Source organism: Sminthopsis crassicaudata, chromosome 3 (genome assembly GCF_048593235.1).
Source record: "Sminthopsis crassicaudata isolate SCR6 chromosome 3, ASM4859323v1, whole genome shotgun sequence".
NCBI classification, from domain to species: Eukaryota; Metazoa; Chordata; class Mammalia; order Dasyuromorphia; family Dasyuridae; genus Sminthopsis; species Sminthopsis crassicaudata.
Genome location: NC_133619.1, coordinates 82503140 through 82522281, shown reverse-complemented (window position 1 = coordinate 82522281; position 19142 = coordinate 82503140). Strand labels below are relative to the sequence as shown.

Below are 19142 nucleotides of genomic sequence, written 5' to 3'. Positions count from 1 at the left end.
TCTATTCCCACCAGTTTTTTAGGATTTCTGTTCAATAAAAGCAATATAATACTTATTTAACATGAAAACTCTAAACTTTTTTTTTTTTTTTTTACTACTGAATTACAAAAGTAAAGTTTTACATATGTGATAATGGTATCTCTTTAACCTTTACTTACAGAAAGAAGCCAAGGCTGTTGGATCCAAGGCAAGAAAACCTCGAATTGCTGCTGATGTTTTAGCAAAATCAATCCTAGAAATAGGAAAATTTCTCGTCAAAGTGTAGTAGAAAACTATTCTTACAGAAGTTCCTGTAAATATTTTTTGGTTTTGTTGTAATGCTATTACATATATTTAATTCAGTTAATAAATATTAAATACCCACAATGTGCATAGCATTGTATCATCTACATTTTCCTAACACTCTTTTCCTACACTGCCCCTCCCCTTACAAATCCTTTTATTCCAAACACCAGATGTAGATGGCTACAAACGTGTGTTAGATAACAGACTTTGAGACTTAGAAGACAATTTAAAAGACAATTTAAAAGCCTCTTAAGAGAAGAGAATTTTATTAGCTATAAAACATTGACTAGTCTCTTTGCTTCTTTGCCAAAGCCCTTGATCTTTTATTTCTCCAGACTAAAATAATACAATAAAATACTAAAAATTATAGAAAGTTTTTCTTTTCCTTAAACTCACTATTGTTCCCATACTTGTACCTCAAAAAAAAAAAAAAAAAAAAAAAGGGTGACAGTGATTTTTAAAAATCAAATGAAAAACTGAATTATTGTTTTAAAGTCTATTTTCTTAAACATCCAAACAAGCAAACTGAAACATCACAGCCATGATACTATTCCTTAATGACAGAAAACTTCAGTGGTTCTATAGTTATCTTACCTGTCAAAAGCTGAAATGGTGCTTATAGCTAGAAGCAAGTAGAGGAGACTCTGAGCAGGATAAGCTAAGGTCTTGTATTGCTGTAGGAAGTTGGAGAGTTCAGACAATTGTTTTCCTGCTAGAACATAAATTACAATAATATTCCACACAGCATAGCCAGCAAGGAAGCCATGAGAAAAGAGACCAATCATCCTAGATGGGAGGGGAAAAGGATTCAAAATTATTATAAATGACTCATCACAAAATACCTCAGTATTTCTGTGTTTCTTTGTAAACCTAGTGCATTGCCTCTTTTATTGTAATTGCTTAATAAGTATTTGTTGACATACCTGAAGTAGGTTTGTACCTTTCCTATATAAACAAAATTGTATTTTTAAAAATAAAGATATACTTTTTTCAATAATAATTGGAATTCCATAACAATATCAGCGGAATTGTCATTACCCTAAATGGGCCAACATTTATTTAATTCTAATTCAATAATAAATTATTGTCTACCTGGATGCTATTTTAAAATTGAACGGGGCTAACAAAATGCAAGGTTATTTTTAATTATTGGTATTCCTTTCACATTTCTTTGAAAAATGTCAACATAGCTACCTGAAGCTTCGGTGAACTGTTAAGGCAACATCCCTAGTTGTCCACATAGGCTTTATGTCCATTAGCGTATCAGAATTTTCTGTGGTTTTAATTAATTCAGACCGGTCAGCAGCCTGGAATCGCCCTAGTAGCAATATAACAGTTATTAGCATGCAATTAAGTAAAGTATTCACAGTTATTCTTGCTGTCCTACAATATTCCTACTCAAACCAAAACTGAAAAAATGCTTAATTTACTACTTTTTCTACCTAGAGAAACAGTATTAATCTCATCCTCTTTCAGAAGTCCCTTTGTATTTTGATCACTTAAAATATATGTACATACATATATATATATTTAAAACATATAATCCCAAATGAGATAAATAAAGCTTTCTCTATTATTATTGTTATTAATAAGAAGACTAGAAATAACTTTTGGTAATCAGATCCAGTGCGTTTAACACAGGGGCTAACCTGACCTAATAGAAGGAATTTAATAGAATCTAATAGAAGACATTCTTGTTGATACATATTGATATATTCATATTTTATAGGCTTTTTAAAATGTTGCAGACTTTTCTTCTTGAGGACTTTGGAGGAATAATGGTTGATTGGCTCTTTTCCCTCTATCAGTAGAAAACAAAATACCCAGATCTTCTCATTCTAATTCTTTTTTTATCTTCTTATAGACACTTCACTATCTTCCATCCTATGGGGAACAGCTCAGCCTCATTAAGGATGAACAACATATTACAATTACTTATTTTGTCAAAGGAAAAATATACCTGAGTGCTCTATATTTAATTTAATATGCTACTATCATCAGACATATTGAACAAAATTTTTTGTCAAACACAAAATTACTTACTGCTTTTTTCTACAAATATTTTGCCCACAGGCTGGCTAATACCCATTGGTGCAGTGAATATTGAAGGCTGTTGCTCTGGATGGTTTTGCTCATCAGTAATTATGTCCTCTTCTTCTACTCCTAACTCATTAGCATAATGCAATCCTGTTGGCCGGCTTCTCCTATCATTCAGTAGCAGGATGAGAATGTAATTATGATTATTAAACCTTTACAAAAGGAGAAAATTGGAAAACCTTCCCTCCCCCAAACATATATTCAGAAATGTTCAATTATATGAACGCATAATGTGTGAAAATTTTACATTTCTTATTTTTTATTCTGGTTAGATATCAATAGAATAATAACTTCAATAACACTGAACTAAGGTTCTCACTACCATCTTATTGGTAAGCTAGTCATACTTCATTCCTCATCAAGTTATGCTTCTAATTGTCTAAAGTTTCCTATCATAACTTAGCAGCCCTTTTCTATCATCATAATTCAGCTTCCTTCAGGGTCTAGGGCCTACTCACCTAGGAGCATTCCACTCTTATGCCACATTTAGATCCAATCTGGGGACAGGCACAGGCTAACCATGTTTCATTAGCTTCATTTATAAATATGAGCAGTTCTTGTCAAGCAAGACATTTGACAAGACATCAACAAACACTGTTAACTACTCTGTGCCAGGTGGTGCATTAAGTAATGGAGGTAAAGCTGTGAACATGAAACATATTCCACTGCAGACATACATCATGTCCACAGAGAAGTAAATACAAAACAGTAATTAGGAAGAAGACTTATTAACCATTAAGGTTGGGGTCAGGGGACTGGTCAGGAAGGGGGTCTTAAAGGAGGAGACATTTGAAAGCCACTTAAGGGAATCCGGAATTCCAAGTGTTAGAGAAGAAAGAACCATACTGAACCATATCAGATCTGGAGGGAGGGAGGAGATCAAAAGCACACCTGTGGGAAAAAGACCAAGACCACCATATATATATATAGGAAACAGCAAATGGCTTTGGCTAGAGGGTAGAGTGCTCAAGAGGGAGTTAATGTGTAATTAATGTAGTTAAGGTAGCCTGGAGTCAGACTTTGAAGAGTTTAAATGTCAAAAAAAGGACTTTATATGTTATTGTCTATTTGGTAAGAGGGAGCAGGAGAGTGACAGCAAGTCTACTCTTTAGGAATGTCATTTTGGTAGCTATGATCCCATGATAATTGCTCTGATGGCTCTCAGTAACTGCTGCCAAACTCCTCTCAGTAGTTTCCCCTCCAGAATGAAGGTACTAGAAAGAGAACTGGAGTGGGAGTGAGAGGACCTTGTTCTGAGTTCTATTTCTACCTCTTAAGCAATGTTTAATCTTGGATAAATCATTCAGAGCTCCTGGCCTCAGTTTTCTTATTTAGTGCAGATGGACTAAAACAGGAAAGGTACTCTGGAATCAGAAACAGACGGAAATGTCCTTACCTTCAGAAAAAGGAAGGAGAATAGAGCCTGCCAACAGTGAGCTAATTTCAACTTTGTAATTAAAAAACTATTGCTCTGAAGACCATAGAGTCAAAGAACTTGAGCCTGAAGGGTTTTAAAACTCCTAATCTCAAGACTCCTAAACTTACCTAGGGGCATTAATAATTATCTGATGACTTCAAACACCTAAATAAGAGTACTGTGTCATTATTATCAGCTCACATGTTCAACAGTGATGAACACTGCTAGGTAAAAAGATCATGACAAAAGTATAAGTAGCTACACACACAGACATATAGATCTAACATACAAACATATATATATATATATATATATTATAGATATATGTTATATCTATATCCATAGTGCTTTATGGTTTCAAAGTGCTTTTAACTCATTGGCTCCTTACGGTCCTGCCTAGGAAATAGGCATTCACAGTCATATTTTTAAATCATTTTAAGGTTCCTCGTAATAACCATGTGAGGTAAATTCAAGAGGATAGCATTAACTCCACTGTAGAGATGAGGAAAGGGAAGTTTAAAGAAATTAGATCATTTAATCAAGGTGATAGAATCGGGACTCAAATGACTTTCTTCTGGTTCCCTCAGTAGGTAGATGGAGGATTGGGAGAAGAAACAGCTAGATTGATCAGTGATTTCTCAATTGCACCCCAAAGAAACTCTACCAACTTATTCTTATCTGTCTCCTCATGATTAGTGTATTCAAAATGCCATAATTCATGTGTCTATAAAAAACTCTAGCTTCTCTCAGCCTATATGATTTAAATACTTAAGAGCTTATCTAGATCAGACCAAACCGGATTGGTTAATGGTTTATGGCTCTGGATAAAGCCAATTTTACAAATTATAATGGATATACAATTTCATTTTTCAAACCAACACAAGATTAGTACCTAAGGGTGGTGGTTAAGTAGAATCACATGTACTCCTATATCTTCTTTTGTAAAGATTCCATCAGTGATTTAAATGCTATTAATAAATCATTTAATCACATTAGAGGTTTGGATATGATATTATATCTGTTCCTGTGATTCAGAACCAGACTAATACAATGGTAAATTATTCGTCTCCGAAAATTTAAATGCACTCACTGACACAAGGGATTAGAATGTTCAATAGATTTTTGCTAAGTATAAATATAATTTACATGTTACTGGAAGAATCATAGTAAAAAATACTAAAGCAAGATACTAAGTCTAAAAACTGACTTAGAAAAGCAGTATGATGTAACAGAAAGAACACTAGCTTAGGAAGTAAAAAGTCCTGGGATCCAATCTAAACCCTACTAATCAGTCACTCTCTTGGATTCAGTTTTATCTGCAAAATCAAGGGGCAAAGGTCATTTCAACATAATGATTTTGCATCAGTGTAGAAAACAGAGAGCATTGAGCTCAAGTGTTAAGCTCAAGTGTTACTTTATACACTCTTAGCTTGTGACTCCAAGCAAGTAATTTAACCCTTCTTTGTTTTCTCATCTATAACATTTATTATTATTACTTGCTTTATAGGGTTATTTTGAGACAGTATATGTGAAGCATTTTGCTAATACTAAGTAACTGTGAGCTATTATTAATAGATAAAACTTAAAATAGGAAAAAACAGTGAACAAAGACTCCTACTATATACTCTGCCATATTACTAATTAAGAAAAATTATTATCCTCTGCTAAAGGATAAATTAGCTCAGCAAGGTGACACTGTGCATAGAATGCGAGGCTTGAAGCCAGGAAGATAATTTTTGTGAGTTCAAAGCTGGCTTCAGATATTTTGTAGCTACATGATCCTATACAAGTCATTTAATCTCGTTTGCCTCAATTGTTCCTATTCAAATAAATTAGAGAAAGAAATGGCAAACACTCCAGTATCTTTGCCAGAAAAACCCCAAATGGGGTCTCAAAGCATGGAACATGACTGAAAATGACTTGCTCAGGAGGTATCTCTTCCCACAGGGTATTTTAGGGAGCTGCCTTGGGGAAACTGTGTAAGGGAAGTAGCTAGGAGAGACTGGAGGCTGCATGGACATTTGGTAACTAGTTCTGAATGACTAGTCATGTGGTAAAGAAGACGTTCTCTGACTTCTGAGGCTTTCAGAAAGGCTGTCAGCTTGTTACTCGGCCTCCTTATCTTCGGCTATGCTCTGGCAGCATGATGATACCTGGTGAGGGAAAGGCCACCTCCTCTGAGGGAAAAAGGTCTGAGTTCTTAGCTATTTTATTTGTTCCCTAACCTGCTTGAGAGTGAGAGGATTCAAGGAACCAAGGCTGTGGGTTGCCAGTAGTGGCACAATGAATGACCTTCAAAAGTGACCTTCAGGCTTTCAGCTCAACAGAAGGAGTTCAGAACACAGTATCAGGTATTCATAGAGTACATTCAGAGACTAAAATAAACTCTCACTTTGTTCTCTTTCGAGATTTTCGGGTAACAGCTTCCTCAGCTTGTTCCAAATCCATGCCATTTTCATTTAGAAGTGGAAATGGATTAGGTGTAGTCTTTTGAGTGAAAGATGTCTCTGATTCTGTAAATTAAAATAAAACATAAATTTGCAATCTTATTGTTAAAATAGGAAATGACACATATAGATAGATAGTGTGTCTATGTGTGCATATAAATATATATTACCTATATAGCATCATTGCTTGCTTTTCTGTTGCATTCTAAGGATTATGAGATCTTTCCATCTGAAACCTCTCACTAGAAAGTGAGTTCCTTGAGAGCAAGGCCTATCTTAATTTTATGTTTATATTTTCAGCACAGTGCTCTGCACATGGTTAAATACTTAATAAAATGCTTTATGCATTGCCTGAGACTTCAAGTAATAATACATTACCAATTTTTTATAATAAAAATAAATGATGAAAATTGTAATAAAGAGTATTCCATAAATAAGGAAAAGAAATTTTTTGATGCTTTAATAACCACACACTTTTCAACTTTAAATTTTTTTTTTTTAATCTAAAACTGTGATTTCATTGGTAAACAGAACTTCCAGTGAGGAGAAAACTCCGTACCAATGCAGAACAGCAACTCCTAGTCTTAGAAAGTTACTTGTGTCATTAGAGTAATTTTTCCAGAGTCATATAGTCAGTGACAGGTGGCATTTGAGCCCAGGTTTTTCCAATACTGAGGATGATAATTATCCTATTGATTCACAAGGTTTCTAACTTTTAATATAAAATGTTGAATTACTTACATCAGAAACAAAAATCAATCCAATATTTAGGTTTCTCTTTTTATCCAAATAATTTTCTCAAGTTATTTTTCATTATAGAGGAAGAAATATATACTCATTAAGAATACCAGTTCCTCATTCCACATCTCTGTAATGCTTTTCTCTCTTTCATAAGGCAGCTAGGTGGTATAGTAGGTAAAACTCTAGACCTGGAATCAGAAGACCTGAATTCCAGACCTCAGATACTAGCCGTATGATGCTGGGCAAGTCACCTAACCTTCTTTGTCCAGATTCCTCATGTATAAAAGTAGGGATAATAATAGCATTCACCTGTCAGGGATGTTGTAAGGAGGAATTAGACGACAATTATAAAGCACAGTGCCTCACACAAAGTAAGAGCTATATAAGTAGCTATTTGTATTATTATTGAATGAGATAATGTAACATGCTTTGCAAATTTAAATGCTATGCAAATGCCATCATGCATAACTTTTTAAAATTCTTATCTTTTTGTATGAAATTGAAAATATATTCTTAATACATTTTTTATTCTTTTAGTAAAATGGACTGGTGCATTACACACACACACACACACACACACACACACACACACATTAAGACTATTTTAGAATGCCTAAAGCACTTTTGAGTAGACTAAGCTTGACAATTATTTGAAGGACTATAAGATAAAACCCAGAAATGACTGTGCTTTACAACAGAACATTTTTTAAAGTGTTGTTCTAGAGACAATGAGCTTGCTTTAATCCAGTGGAATGACTAATGGTGAGAATTTTAGGCCAGAGAGGAGGGAAAGTACCCACATAAAAAGTAGATGGAGGGGGTATTTTGGGGCAAGGGAATTTTAAAGTCACAACTTTAGAGTCATATGTAAGTGACTCTATTCTGACTTTAATTAGGGATAATTCATCTTTTTTCTGTTCTTCTATTCTGCTTTCAGAAAAGGCTCACATACCAGGAGGTAATCTTTTCTTCTTGCGTTTTCTCTGACCTGGAGCATCTTGCTCCTGGGGTTCACGAATCAATAGTCCACTACTGTCAGATGTCTGATGGCCTATATCCTGAACAATGCCTTCTGGAGAGGCACTGCCTGCAGGAAAAAACAGGATAATTCAAGTAGAAAATATTAAATTTGGGGATGTTAAGGAAAGTTCTAAAACAAACACCTGCTTAATCTCTATATAAGCTCAGGACATAAAAAGACTAAAGAATTTCTGTACTCTAAATTTCTCTCTCTAAAGAGAGGAGGTATAATTCCTACAATTACTTTTAAATTGTTTTCCTGTTTTTCAATAGATTTGCTTCTTGATTTGCCCTTAGACTTATTTTTTGTTTATTTAGGACTTCAGTGATATGGACTATTTATTCTCAAAAACATTAGATAGCAAAAACAGTGAAGATATTTAAATTATAGTTAAACTAAGTGACAAATTTCATCTACATTCTAAACAGTTTTTATACCATGGACATTTCTGTCATGATCAACAGGCCAAGAAAGTGTAAATGTGGAGGAGATGAGATGGACAGCAACCTATCTTGCTAAAAAACTTTTTAAGGTTTTAAATGCCTTTCTAAAGACCAAATATGACTGGAAAATATAAAGCTAAGACAGAAAAACTATAATTTATGAACTAATAAGATGATTCTCTATCTCAAAGGAACATTGTTAAATCTAAAGAGACTTATTCTTTTACAACCAGGTGGCTTTGAGATTCCTAAAGATAAGTCTTCAGAGAAGCTTTCATTGAAAATAAATTCACAAAGAGTCATATTCTTGGTCCTCTGTTCTTTTTGTTGGTATTTGTCTTAAGGGTCTGCACCAGACCGAATTTACCTTTGACTTGGTCCCCTGCCAGATACCTTAAAGCCTATAGCCTCATGTTGGTCTGATCCAGTCTTGCTTTGTGCTTTGTAACTAACTTTGATCCCTAATGACTTGAGATTGCCTAATTCAGCTGGAGTCAGTTGGAGTTACTTTATTCAATGTAACAGAAATGTGCTAGTTTAACAACAGTCTCTTGGTGAAAAGGAATCAGGTGACAAACTTTTCATTTGGATTATCAACATTTTTCTCCATCATTTTTTTGAAGTTTAGACAGTCAACAAAATAATAAATCATAATCTGGGGCATTTGTTGATTTCCAAAGTATAAATCCTCACACAGAAAATTTCACCACTGGCTCCAGCATATTTTTTTAGATAGAGAGTAACTTCTTACCTAGTGCATTTTTTGCTTTGGATTTCTTTTTTTTGGGACGATTAAGTGGAATGTCATCTGTAAAACAAAAAATGACAACCATAAAGAAGTTGACCTAAAAGTCAACTGTGAAAAAGAATTCTCACAGCCAGAATAATAGGATATTTTTCACATTGAAAGTTTCATTCTTTTCCCACTTTCTTCAACAATCTAGACAGCATTAGGGGAGGAAAGGATGAATGTGACAGAATGAAGGAAGAGATCATTCTGCGGTATAAGTAATGTGGAATGGGCAGAAATTGTGGGAATTCTATTTGATGCTACAAGCCATAATAGTCCTCTGCCAAGAGTTAAATGATGGTAAGACTATGGCAAAAAAATCACTTTAAGCATGTATCTCTAATGTAGTATATGTAGCATAATATCCAATGTTTCATGATGAAATAGAGGCATTAATCCTGATGAGAAGGGAGAATGTTAGGAGGAAAGGATTTTGTAGAGAGAAAAGAAGATGTGAGTACTTAGTGATGCTTAATTAATGATATCATTCAAATTAGATTTTAAGAAAAACATTTAGAAATTAGGCATTACGTTGTTAACATAAAATGCTACACAGAGAAACCTTTACTTTAATAATGAACAAACTCACCTTGGAGTGTACTTCAGGAGCAAACATTTCACATGATATCAGCCAAGATAAAACAAATAGACAAACATGAAAGAAAGAGACAAAAGGCATTAGTTTGGACTCTATTAAAATTCACTGATGTCAATATTACCTATATAAAAAATTGGCTTAAGACTTTATTAAAACTGAAAATAAAATAAGCATGTTAATGGTAATGTGGGATATTCTGTTAAATTGTGACATCATTAGGAGAAAGGGTGATTGAGAGTACAAGCAGCAACCCAGCTGAACTTTCTCAATGTTCCCCTCTAAACAACTTTAATATAATGCTTCAAATCAGATGTTACCCCAACAAAAAGTTCAGGTAACAGTTTTCCAGCCCAAAACAACTTAGAAGATTGGCAAGGGAGGTTTATGATACTAGATTAGAAGCCAGTTTGGAGAGGCCTGAAAGACCTACAGCAGCAACAACAGCAGCAGCTCTTGAAAGCTCTTAGCTCGGAGACAGTAAAGAAGTTAGATAACTGGTCAGAGAGAGAGTACTGAGAACTTTTTGCTGGCACTGGATGTGGAACCTGGTACTGTTTGGCAACTCTGTTGTCCATACACAATTCAGTGTTGTAGTTCTAGGCAGAAACGAATGCCAGTGTCTGTGGCCATAAAAGAGCATGAGAACTAGTTACAGTTCCAGGACTAAAAGAAGTGATAGCACTTGTGGCTGCAAGGAGTAGGGCCCTTCCTGGATAAAACCAGAGCACAAACCAAGAGAGCAGTACCTCTCCCAGGATCACACCAACTCAAAAGCAGCAAAACCTGCAGAACTTCAGAACTAGGTTTGAAAACACACAAATAAGTCTGTACCTTGAGACAGTACCTCATCACCTCAACATGAGCAAAGCCCAACTTTAACATAAAGTTCAAAGTCAAGAAATAGGCTGGAAAATGGGCAAGCAACAAAAAAATAACTTGACCATGAAAAACTACTATGATGTCAGGGAAGATCAAGATATGAATTCAGAAGAAAACATCAATGTGAAAACAGCTACAGACAAAACCTCAAAATAAAATGCTAACTGAACCTAAACTGAAAAAGAATTTCTGGAACAGTTAAAGAGATAAGAATGCTAAGAAAAATTGGGAGTGGGGGGAATGAGAATAATGCAAGAAATTATGAAAAGAAAATTAATAGCTTGGTAAATAGGCCAAAAATTCACTTAAGAGAAAAAATTCCTTGGAAAGCAGGATTTTCCAAATCTTATAAAAGTTGCAAAAACTCATTTAAGTAAATAATTCTTTAAAGAATTTAATAATTGGATAAATGGAAGTTAATGATGGCACAAGTCAGCAAGAAAAATAAAACAAAGTCAAAAGATTGAAAAGAATAAAAGAAAATGTGAAATATCTCATTGGAAGAACAACTGACATGGAAAATAGATGTAGGACAGAAAATTTTAGAATTATTAGATTAGAGATGAAAATATTATCTATATCCAGAGAAAAGAACTTTAGAATCAGAATGTAGATTGAAGCATACTATTTTCACTATGCTTTTTTGTTTTTTCTTTCTCATAATTTTCCCCTTTCATTCTGAGTCTTCTTTCATAACAACTATGGAAATATTTTCAATATAACTGTATATATATAACCTTGCTGTTTTGGAGAGGATGGAAGGAAAGAAAAGAAGAAAAATTTGGACTATATTTACACATAATTGGAAAAAATATTACTATTAGTGCAAAAAAAAAAAAAAAAGAATTGCTAGACTATATTAAGGCCATGATCAAAGAAAGAAGATAGATATCATATTTCAAGAAATTATCATGGAAAATTGTTTTGATATCTTGATCCAGAGGGGAAAATAGAAGCTGAAAGAATCCACCAATTATTTCCTGAAAGAAATCTCAAAATGAAAACTCCCAAGAATATGTTCTCAATGGTGGGACAAAAATGGGATAGAATTTTGAACTCAAAATTAAAAAAAAACAACAGTTAAAAATAAAAAATTACACCATTATACAAAAAGCATTTTTAGCAAGAATGATGGCAAATGGCCTTGTAGTTTATACAAACCAACTGGCTGGTAATAAAATGGATTAAAAACTTTTATTTCAGTTGACATGGATTAGAAAATAGCTTAGTAAAAAAATAAAAATAATAAAAAAATAAAAATAAAAAATAAATAAAAAAATTAAATTAAATTTTAAAAAAGAAAGAAAATAGCTTAGGCTTTGCCAGAATTAGTTAAATAAACAAAACATATCAGGACTTCACTAGTCATGTTCAGTAAAAAAAAAAAAAAAAATGGTAATACACACAAACTTTTCATCAGAGTTTAAGCTATACTATATATAAAGTACTATAATTTGGAGAAAATGCTAGCAAAGTCTATTGCTACTTTTTTTTCTCCCTAATGTATCCTTTTTTGTATATTTTTATATATTTATATATGTTTATATATTTTCACTGCCTTATCTATCCTGACCCTGAGCCTCTTCTCTTGTTTTAGATAGTTATTACTGTGAAATACAGTCAATAATGAAAATTATACTTTCTGTAAGGCAGTTCTTAAGAGGTTTCATTGCCAAAACTAGAAATGTTACTTAATTATTTTCTTGTGAATTCAAATTTTGGTTCATCATCCTATGTTATCTTCCCTATTAGAACATAACCTCCTTGAGAAGAGAAAACTGTCATGTTTTCACACCATAATTACTTAATGCTTGCTCATTCACTCCTGCATTCATTATTATAGACAGGTATTCACAGGGTATCAACAGGAAATAATACCTTCACAAAGTTTTACATGAAAATTAGGATTATTAAAAGAGGAATTTACATGTATGTAGAAATCAAAGCTGGAGAAAAGAGTTCACAGTCCTTACAGAAGTTTTCATAACAACAAGAGTATCTCCTATTTGTAGAATGTTGTAATGGGTGCTGAACATTCAAAGGAGTTTAAGACATGATCTACTGAATTCAAAGGATTAAATTTGATTGGAAAGAATAGGCCATATGTAATACACATACCTATATGCTGCAACACAAGAGAGCACATGATAAATACCTAATAGATGGAAAGGCAATAAACGTCAAACCAGTTCATAGGCAAAAAAATCTCCACAAGTAAGAAGTAGAAGAAGTGAGGCTGGGAGTTTTGAATGGTTTCCCCAGTCAGAGAAGGCATTCCTAGCAGGAAAGATAGCATGAATAAAGACATGGAAGAAGGAATAAGTTCTGTATGGTCAGGAAACAATGAGGTTAGTTTGATTGCAGCATAGATTTCATGTACTAGAGTTAAGTTGGAAAAGTAAATGTTACTAAATAGTGGATTCTAAATTTAAATTACAGGTTAAGTAATTCAGAATTTTATCCTATAGCTATTGAAAGTTTATGTGAAAAAGAATAACATATACAAAATAGTGTGTAGGAAAAGTAGTTGGGCAGCAGCATATAAAAGAAATTGGCCTCGTTAGAAGACTGTAATATTAATAAGGCCATGAAGTAGCAAAGACCTGAACTAATAGGAATAGTAAGAAAGCAATACATTCATAAGATACTTCCAAAGGAAGAATCAACAGAACTTGGTAAAAGACTAGATGCAATATAAAAGGAGAAGGCAAAGGTCAGGAAGGACTTCAGAATTTTGATTCAGGGTAATTAAAAGAAAAGAAATAGAAATGTTTTTTGGGGTAAAGCTTTGCCCATCCTAGTGCTCTACTGTAAATTAATATCTTAAGTCTAGGATGATTGGTTAAATAGGTGGGAACCACTACTTTTTTATGTATGGTGCTCCCTCTATCTATCCTCTAAATGAATCCATCTCTCATAAGCTTAGTTATTGACTATATTCTCACTAAAACTCATCTACTTTCATGATTCACAAATCCACCTCTAGCTCTGATATCTAGCATGAATTTCAGGCCTATTTTCCATCCTACTTACAGGATATGTCTACTTGGATGACCTCTTTAAACTTAACACATATAAACAAAGTCATCATCATCTTTTTTTCAAACTGGCTTCTCTTCTCATCATCCATTTTTATTAAGTGGTATTATCAATCCCCTATATTCAGAACGTTGAAATCATCTCTAATTCTTTCTTCCAATTCAATCAATAATAGTCATTTATTTCATTCCATGTGACCTTGGTCAAGTTCATGTCATCCAATCCCTCAGTCTTCTCATCATTAAAATAAGTGAGTCGGCCTGGATGACTTCTGAGTCCCATTCATCTCTAAACCTAATGTGCTACATTCTCATGATTCTTCTTTCAAAAAATCTTTTTAATTCAGTAATTTTCACTGTCATCACTTTAGGTCATGGACTCAGCATCTCAAATATAAATTATTGTACTTTTCTCCCTCTTTCCCACAAAGCCATAGCAGAGTCATACCAGACTCTTTGCCATCATAATGAATAAGGATTCACTGTTACTTTAAAAATAGCTAATTCTTTTATTTAAAAAAAAAAAAAAAAAAAACTTTTCAGAAAGGAAATTTAACAGCACATAGTAACAGGAGCTAATTTTGAGAGTGATGTTTTTATGATATCATTCTATACTATATTATGTACTATGTTTTAAAAATTAAAAATAATGCTACCAACCCAGTGTTGAAAATTTGGAGGGAGCAGAAGAGAACAAAAATTAAGAGCTTATTATTTTTGCCAGGCTAGTAGGTACTAACTGCTTAACTAACAGCCAGGCAGTATGCCAAGTTCTTTCCAAATATTATCTCATTTGATATTTATAATAACCCCATGAGGTAGGTGCTATTATTATCCCCATTTTACAAGTGGGAAAACTGAGGTAGAGAAAGGTTAAATGACTAAGGTCAAAGTCACACAGATAGTCAATGTTTGAGGTAAAATTTGAATTCAGGTCTTCCTAAGTATAGGCTCAGTGATCTGTGCATCATGTTGACACCTCGCTGCTCCTGAACCACTGAGGTACCATTTGAATTATATTCCTAGTACAGAATTGATTGATGGGTTCTGTATTCATCTATATTATCTCCCTTGGTCCTTACTGCCAAATTATCAGACATTCTTATAGGACACTACTGAAGGATTCTTAATGTATTCATTTTACATTTACTATAATGCATTTTAATGTATTCTTTTACTGATGGAAACCAACTGAGGATCAAAGCAATGAATATATGAATCAATTAAAATATTAACATAAAAACCTATGATTTTCCAGGTGTCATACTCAAAATATGTCTTAGCTAACTGATTTAATTAAACTAGACTTCATATTTATAACTATTATTCTTTATTTATTTATTATTCTTTCTAATTTTCAATTTTAAAAAATAGCATTTTTTTGAGTTTTCAAAATTATGCTACCTTTTTTGTCAAATTGCTTTGTCCTTACCAAATATTCAATTTCACATCTAAAAAGCCTAGCATCTCATAGCTACTTAATATGTTTTAAACTAAATATATCATATATCTCCTTATTAACAAAATCATGATAGAAAATTACTTTTTACCTTGGTACTGGTGGAAGAGCTCTTGGAGGACGCTAGGGGAAAAAAAAGAAGAAAAAGTGCTTTTAATGAACAATTGAATCATTCTCTTTTCACTGGTCAATTTTTGTTAAAAAAAAAAATGTGGGGAGAGGGCAGCTAGGTGATGCAGTGGATAAAGAACCAGCCCTAAAGTCAGGAGGACCTGAGTTCAAATCTGCTCCCAGACACTTAACACTTCCTAGCTATGTGATCCTGGGCAAGTCACTTAACCCCAATTTCCTCAGAAAAAAAAAAAAAAAAGAAAGCTTGTTACCAACTTGATTGAAAATATAATAGGCCTAAGGCAGCTAGATGGTACAATAGATAGAGCACCAGCCCTGGAGTTGGGAGGATCTGCATTCATTCGAATGTGGCCTAAACTAAGACACTTAACACTTATTAGCTGTGTGACCCTGGCCAATTCACTTAACCCCAATTGCCTATATTCTGAGAAATTTGGTTTCTAGGAGTTTTGAAAGGGAATGAAAACCTAATACACTAAATTTGCCCAACCATGTAAAAATCTTAAGACTAGATATTTTCTCTGCATGAGCAGAGTTGCAATCATACTTGACAGCAATAACAAATAAATACTTTAATATTAAGCATCTATAGCTCATCAGGGCATTATAGCTATTAATTATATGGACTGGAAAGCCTTTGTGACTTTGTAGATGATCTCTGAGAACTGCTGGACTCTGACAATCATCACCTTCGGACAGATCAGCAGACATCAGTCTATCATTGGATTCAAAGCCTTTCTAACATGGTAAACCCGTGAGACTTTTCACTCCACTGAATAATACCACATAATGGTAGTACATTAGAGGATTTGGAGGTAAGGGGAACCACACAATTAAAATAAATAATAACTCTTTGATATAGTTAGTACAAGCATTGTTATACTTATTTAACAGAACACAAAACTAAGACTGTAAGAAATTAACCTACTCTCTGAGATTGGCTTTGAACCCTAGTCTAGGTGCAGCATTCTTTTCTATTATACTTCTACACCTCTTCTTAAGTTCTAAGGCACTTTAGGATCTTTCAAAATAAAAGAATTCACACAAATATATTTCTAGGTTCCATGATTTCATCTATATGGTACTATATAGTTCTTTTATCATGGAAGATCACAGCTCCTCCTATATCCTTGTAGAGATGATGGTTTTTAAGAGTTGCAATGGATGAAAAAAAAAAGTGATGGCCAACCTTGTATTAGTGATTGGTCCCTACACATTTAGTTAAATTGAAGATCAAAAGGTACATCTTGGGGCTGGTACTATGAGTTTTTCCACCTTGGTTGGATCTAATAGATCTTTAGCTCTTACTGGCAAGGCCTTGCTCAACCCAGTGGGTCATCTTCATACAATGACGGGGTCCTGGTATAAGGTTTCACTGAAAGATTAAAAAAATACAAATCTATATATTTTTTCTAAGAGTTGGTAGGGAATAGCGGATAGAGACATGGACTCAGAGTTAGAAAGGACTTTCAGTTTCTCTTCTATAAAATGTGGACACAGTGGAGAAGGAAATGGCTAACTGCTCCAACACCTAAGCTAAGAGTCTATGGACAAATCCATGGGGGTCACAAAGAGTCAGATGTTATTGAACAACTGAACACCGGCTGTATCATCCTCTCAATGTCTCAGACAACTAAGAGAATGACCTCCTAATTTTCTTGTTCATGTGTCCCTATTAAAAAGTTGAGGGGACACCCTTTCCATTATATATTTGTAAATCTATAAGTACATGGTACTCTACTAATACCTTAATACATTATGAAATATTTAAAAATGGGATAACAAAGATAATTTAAAATATTTTATTAATAATACAAAAAAACTTTTGCTCTTATTATATACAACTATGATTTTTAAATTTTATTTAGTGAGAGCAATATAATTCAAAGGGCTTCATTTTTTTTGAAAATGCTGGTTTGCCAGAGTTGTTATTCTTGTAATCTGGCTGCTAAATGTCTATCTTCCTTCAAGTCCAGAAGTGAGAGACATGGTCTCTGAGGGGGGGAAAGGTTCCAGATTTAGGGGAGGAGGTGATTGTTCTAGATGGGGAAAAGGAAGCAAGACAGATGGCAAGATGCCTAGGCAGGCTTTGGTTTCCTGCTTAATAAATGCCCTTCATTTTCTTTGAAGCTGTCTTGAGGGGTTGGGGGCAATGAAAGGGCTCTCTGAAAGAGGAATGCTATTTCCAGAATTCTGTCATTGTCTATGTAAGCCCCAAGCCCCTGGGCAGCAGCCATTCCCCCACTGACTTTCAAATCTTGCTAGCTTATCAATGCTGATATATTTGCCTCCATTTATAATACCGTTCCCTTGGCTGTGCCTTACCCTCTTGGTTTCTCCTCGCTGCAGATCCTTCAAGTCTAGAATAAGCCTTTATGGTTCTTTTGGGGGTAAAGGCAGGAAAAGAACCTAGGCATGCTGCAAGAGACTGGAATGCTGAGCTAAGGCTACAGAGATGTGCCTGCTCCTTACAAAAGTGGGTCACGAAGGGAGAGGCAAGGAGGCCGAAGGACAGGGTGAAGAATGATTTATCCTCACACACATACACTACCTTCTTGCTTGGAGAGGAGCTCAAACTGCTGACCATCCAGCACAGCCCACCCTGGAATATTAGAATGTTTGCTCCTTAAAGGAAGGGATTGTTTTTCCATTCTTTGTATTCCCAGCACTTAATAAAGTGTCTGATGCATGGTAAACCCTTAATAAATGCTTGATACATAGTAGGCACTTAGTCAATGCTTGATACATAGTAGGTACTTAATAAATGCTTGATACATAGTGGGCACTTAATACTTGATACATAGTAGGCACTTAATACTTGATACATAGTAGGTACTTAATTCTTGATACATAGTAGGCACTTAATTCTTGATACATAGTAGGCACTTAATTCTTGATACATAGTAGGCACTTAGTCAATGCTTACTGACTTAATATTTTCTTAGCACTCCAATGGAATAGCTCACATACCCCCTGCACACTCTACTTTGTAGACCACTGTTCTAAGACTTCAAGAGAATGCACCAAGCTGCATCAGCAGAGGTGGCTTTCTAATAGGACTCTCCTTCTACCAATGAAATCACAGGTCTTTCCAATTAAAATCTTACCCATTAATCTTTTCTTTAATATTCAGTACAACGCATATCAAAAAAGACAACTTTTCTCCTAAACTTTGTCTTCTGCTTTAACAATTTAGCTAATACATTTAGTACTAACAGAAATACTCATTGAAAATGAGGACAGTTGGTCATCATAAAAACAAAATTTAAAAATTATTGTTCCAAAAGATGATGGGCAGCTCACAAAGGAAATGGCCCGAGTGACGTCGGTAAAGGAGTTGTTACAAAACAAGAATCCTTCAGGATTAGAAGCATAGCTGGGGCAGAGGATGGATTACAAGAATCTCCCTGGGAAGCCCTTTCAGCAAACAAAGCCAACGCACCCTCCCTTGACGCCCCTCCTCAAATCACAGCATGCAAAACAAAGGAAAACAGGCCAGCCAGGGAAGCTTACCACCGGTTTCTTTCCCATTCCATCTAAAGCCCGCCTCGGAGGGACACCGCTACCGCAAGCCTGGGGCTGTCCGCACTGCCCGCACTGCCCGCCCCGGGCAGCGCCAGCCCGGTGGGCAGGAACCGAACCCTAGCTCCGCCCGGCGGCGGCTTAACACGTGGGTGGAGAGGGTAGACGCGCCGTGCGTCATGCGTCACGTGGCCAAGCCCACGCGTTTAGGCTGGGCCCCGCCCCGCCAGCCTGGCTCGCGGGCCTGAGAGAGCGGGGTGGCTCTGCAGCGGG

The 19142-nt window shown here is 34.8% G+C and overlaps 1 protein-coding gene across 3 annotated transcripts in view; it reads right to left on the bottom strand.

The window, feature by feature from the left end:
* The window catches only part of TMEM237 (transmembrane protein 237), a 28793-nt gene that overhangs the window by 9059 nt on the left and 592 nt on the right, over positions 1-19142 (bottom strand). The window contains exons 2-11 of one of the 3 annotated variants that reach the window (XM_074299047.1): positions 18861-19132; positions 15307-15338; positions 9831-9841; positions 9203-9259; positions 7940-8074; positions 6192-6312; positions 2329-2489; positions 1480-1603; positions 880-1071; positions 159-232 (exon numbers count right to left, since the gene is read on the bottom strand). In XM_074299047.1, the coding sequence (XP_074155148.1) occupies positions 159-232; positions 880-1071; positions 1480-1603; positions 2329-2489; positions 6192-6312; positions 7940-8074; positions 9203-9259; positions 9831-9841; positions 15307-15338; positions 18861-18878 (925 nt within the window). In that variant the 5' untranslated portion in view covers positions 18879-19132. The remainder of the gene's footprint in view (positions 1-158; positions 233-879; positions 1072-1479; positions 1604-2328; positions 2490-6191; positions 6313-7939; positions 8075-9202; positions 9260-9830; positions 9842-15306; positions 15339-18860; positions 19133-19142) is intronic. The other 2 variants (XM_074299046.1, XM_074299048.1) reach the window with 2 other exon arrangements.